The sequence below is a fragment of the Penaeus monodon genome, chromosome 34, assembly GCF_015228065.2.
Source record: "Penaeus monodon isolate SGIC_2016 chromosome 34, NSTDA_Pmon_1, whole genome shotgun sequence".
Classification (NCBI taxonomy): Eukaryota; Metazoa; Arthropoda; class Malacostraca; order Decapoda; family Penaeidae; genus Penaeus; species Penaeus monodon.
In genome coordinates this window covers 25,849,877-25,851,992 of record NC_051419.1, presented here as the reverse complement: position 1 = coordinate 25,851,992, position 2,116 = coordinate 25,849,877, and the positions used below count along the sequence as shown (strand labels likewise).

At 49.2% G+C, this 2,116-nt stretch overlaps 1 protein-coding gene across 1 annotated transcript in view; it reads right to left on the bottom strand.

Moving 5' to 3' along the window:
* The window catches only part of LOC119594662, a gene marked incomplete at its 5' end in the record, with an annotated part of 5,696 nt that overhangs the window by 361 nt on the left and 3,219 nt on the right, over positions 1-2,116 (bottom strand). Inside the window, 2 exon segments of the mRNA XM_037943716.1 lie at positions 1-1,154; positions 1,294-1,381. Of these exon segments, the coding sequence (XP_037799644.1) occupies positions 6-1,154; positions 1,294-1,381 (1,237 nt within the window). The 3' untranslated portion in view covers positions 1-5.

The following is a 2,116-nucleotide window of genomic DNA, read 5'->3' as shown; positions in this document are numbered from 1 at the left end:
ACCAGTTATTTGCAAACGTCCGCGACTGTTGCTAACACTTTGTCTGCAATCAAACTGGCTGTATCGTGAGTCATGTAGGTCGTGTCATAGCTGACGCAGTAAGGGCAGTGACCGCGGAATGTGTAGATCTGATGAAGCATCATGAAGAGGAAACGGTGAGCAGATGAAGCCATGAGGATGTCCGTCAGTTGGAGGTGTTCGCCCTGTCCCCTTATCAACGTAGTCAGGTCGCCCACATTGGCGAGGCCGTAGTCTCTGAGTACTGGCGGGGGTGTCATGTAGTATCGGTGTGGGTCAATGAGCGGCTGTGTCATCTCTCGTACCACCTCCTGCTGCAGGGCCAGGCCGGAGCGGATCAGACCCGACAGGGACCCGTGCATGGCCCTGCAATAGTGCCAGAAGTGGTCGCGCACGCGTGCAGGTGTGACCACGCGGTGTACAGTAGGGCGCACGTGCAGGCCAAGCACCTCCAGGGGGTTCCTGCTCATGTAGCGGCGGACGTCGGTGGCGAGGTTGATGCTGAGGCTGAAGGCGTCCTGCTGCAGGCCGGCCTCTGTCACAGTCTCCACCAGTGCCGTGTTGATGGCCGCCTGCAGGCCGCTGTTGAACGTCACGCCCTCGGACTTGCACTTGGCAGTGAACTTCTGAAGGAGTGCCGGGCTAACGTCCCTGAAGACGTGGCCGGAGGAGGGGACGCCCCCAGGCCTCGGAAACGCCTTCAGTAGGATCGGCTCGGAGTCGCAGGCCACCATCTCCTCCCTCATGGCCTCCAGACGTGCCGGCTCCCTCTCCAACTCCTCCCGGATCCTGCGCTTCGCCGCGTCGATCTCCGTCGACGGCACCAGCTCTCCGATCTGCCGCGAGTCGTCGATGGGGCGGCCTGCGATCACGTCATTCAGGAGCTCCACGAGCCTCTGGACGATCAAAGCCATCGTTGGACCGCCGATGAAGGAGTGGTGGACGGGCATGACGAGGTAGCTCTGATGAGGGAACTGTTCTCGGACCTCCTTCAGGTGGGAAGGCCTTCTGGCAGCCCTGGCGTCACTGCCCTTACCAGGCATAAAGACAGTCTGCCAGAGAGGGGCCTGGTCGTAGCCCATGGGCGTGTTGGTGTAGCCCCACATCTCCTGCATGACATCTCCTCCCTCCAACACCTGTTGTGGTTACGATGGTAAATTTCTGTATTTACATTAACTGGGGCGAATTTAGCCGTTGCTCACAGTCTGCTGTTCTCAGTAATGATATAATTTTATTGTGCCTGTTAAGCATGGAAAGTAATGCTGGCAGTACTACCTTGAAACGAATTTCATCTTGGTCACTTTCACAGATCCAGAATTTTCCGTTTCTGATTTTCATGAATGCACGAAGAGCTTGAGTCTGTCTACAGAAAGGTAGTTACTTTAGAGAAGAAACAGTTAACTGTACAAGACAGAGACACATAGGTGGAAGGAAAATAAATCGAGGATAGGCTACTATGAAGAAAATGTTGTTCATATTTAGACATAAAGTAAATTACGAGAAAGCAAATAAAGTACAATTTCGAAGTGAGTTACAAGAAAACGAAAAAATATTGAAGCAAAGCAAGAGAGTTGCTAAGACAAGCCCTCCCCCATGTCTTCAGCATATGACGTGACATAAAAAAGGAATTCCTATTCAAGAGCAATTTGAACTTGAATACCGTTTTAAAATAGTTGTGGAAACAATAATATGAATGGAACCTGCAGATGTTTCCAAGTGAAACTAATTTCTCGGGTTACATTAACAGCATAGACTCATTTATGGTATGAGAGAAGCAAAAGTAGAAATAATTTTCACTTTGATTTGTGACAGAGGGCAATTTGTGAAGAGTTACACAACTGAATAAATATAATTACAAAGGCATTAAGAAATTATCCACTCTCAGTTGTCAACACAGGTCCGTTAGACCGCTTCGCTTCGGATTTCAATTTCATTTTAATTGGCACAATAAATGTTTATACCATCTCATAAGTAACGAGACTATAAGAATAAGCAGTAAAAGTAGTCTTGTAACATTTTCTCGTCTCTTTAGTTGTTTCACACTTTTCCGAATGGGTTATATGTTATAGGCCTACAAGGAAATTCCTTCGTTTGTCGA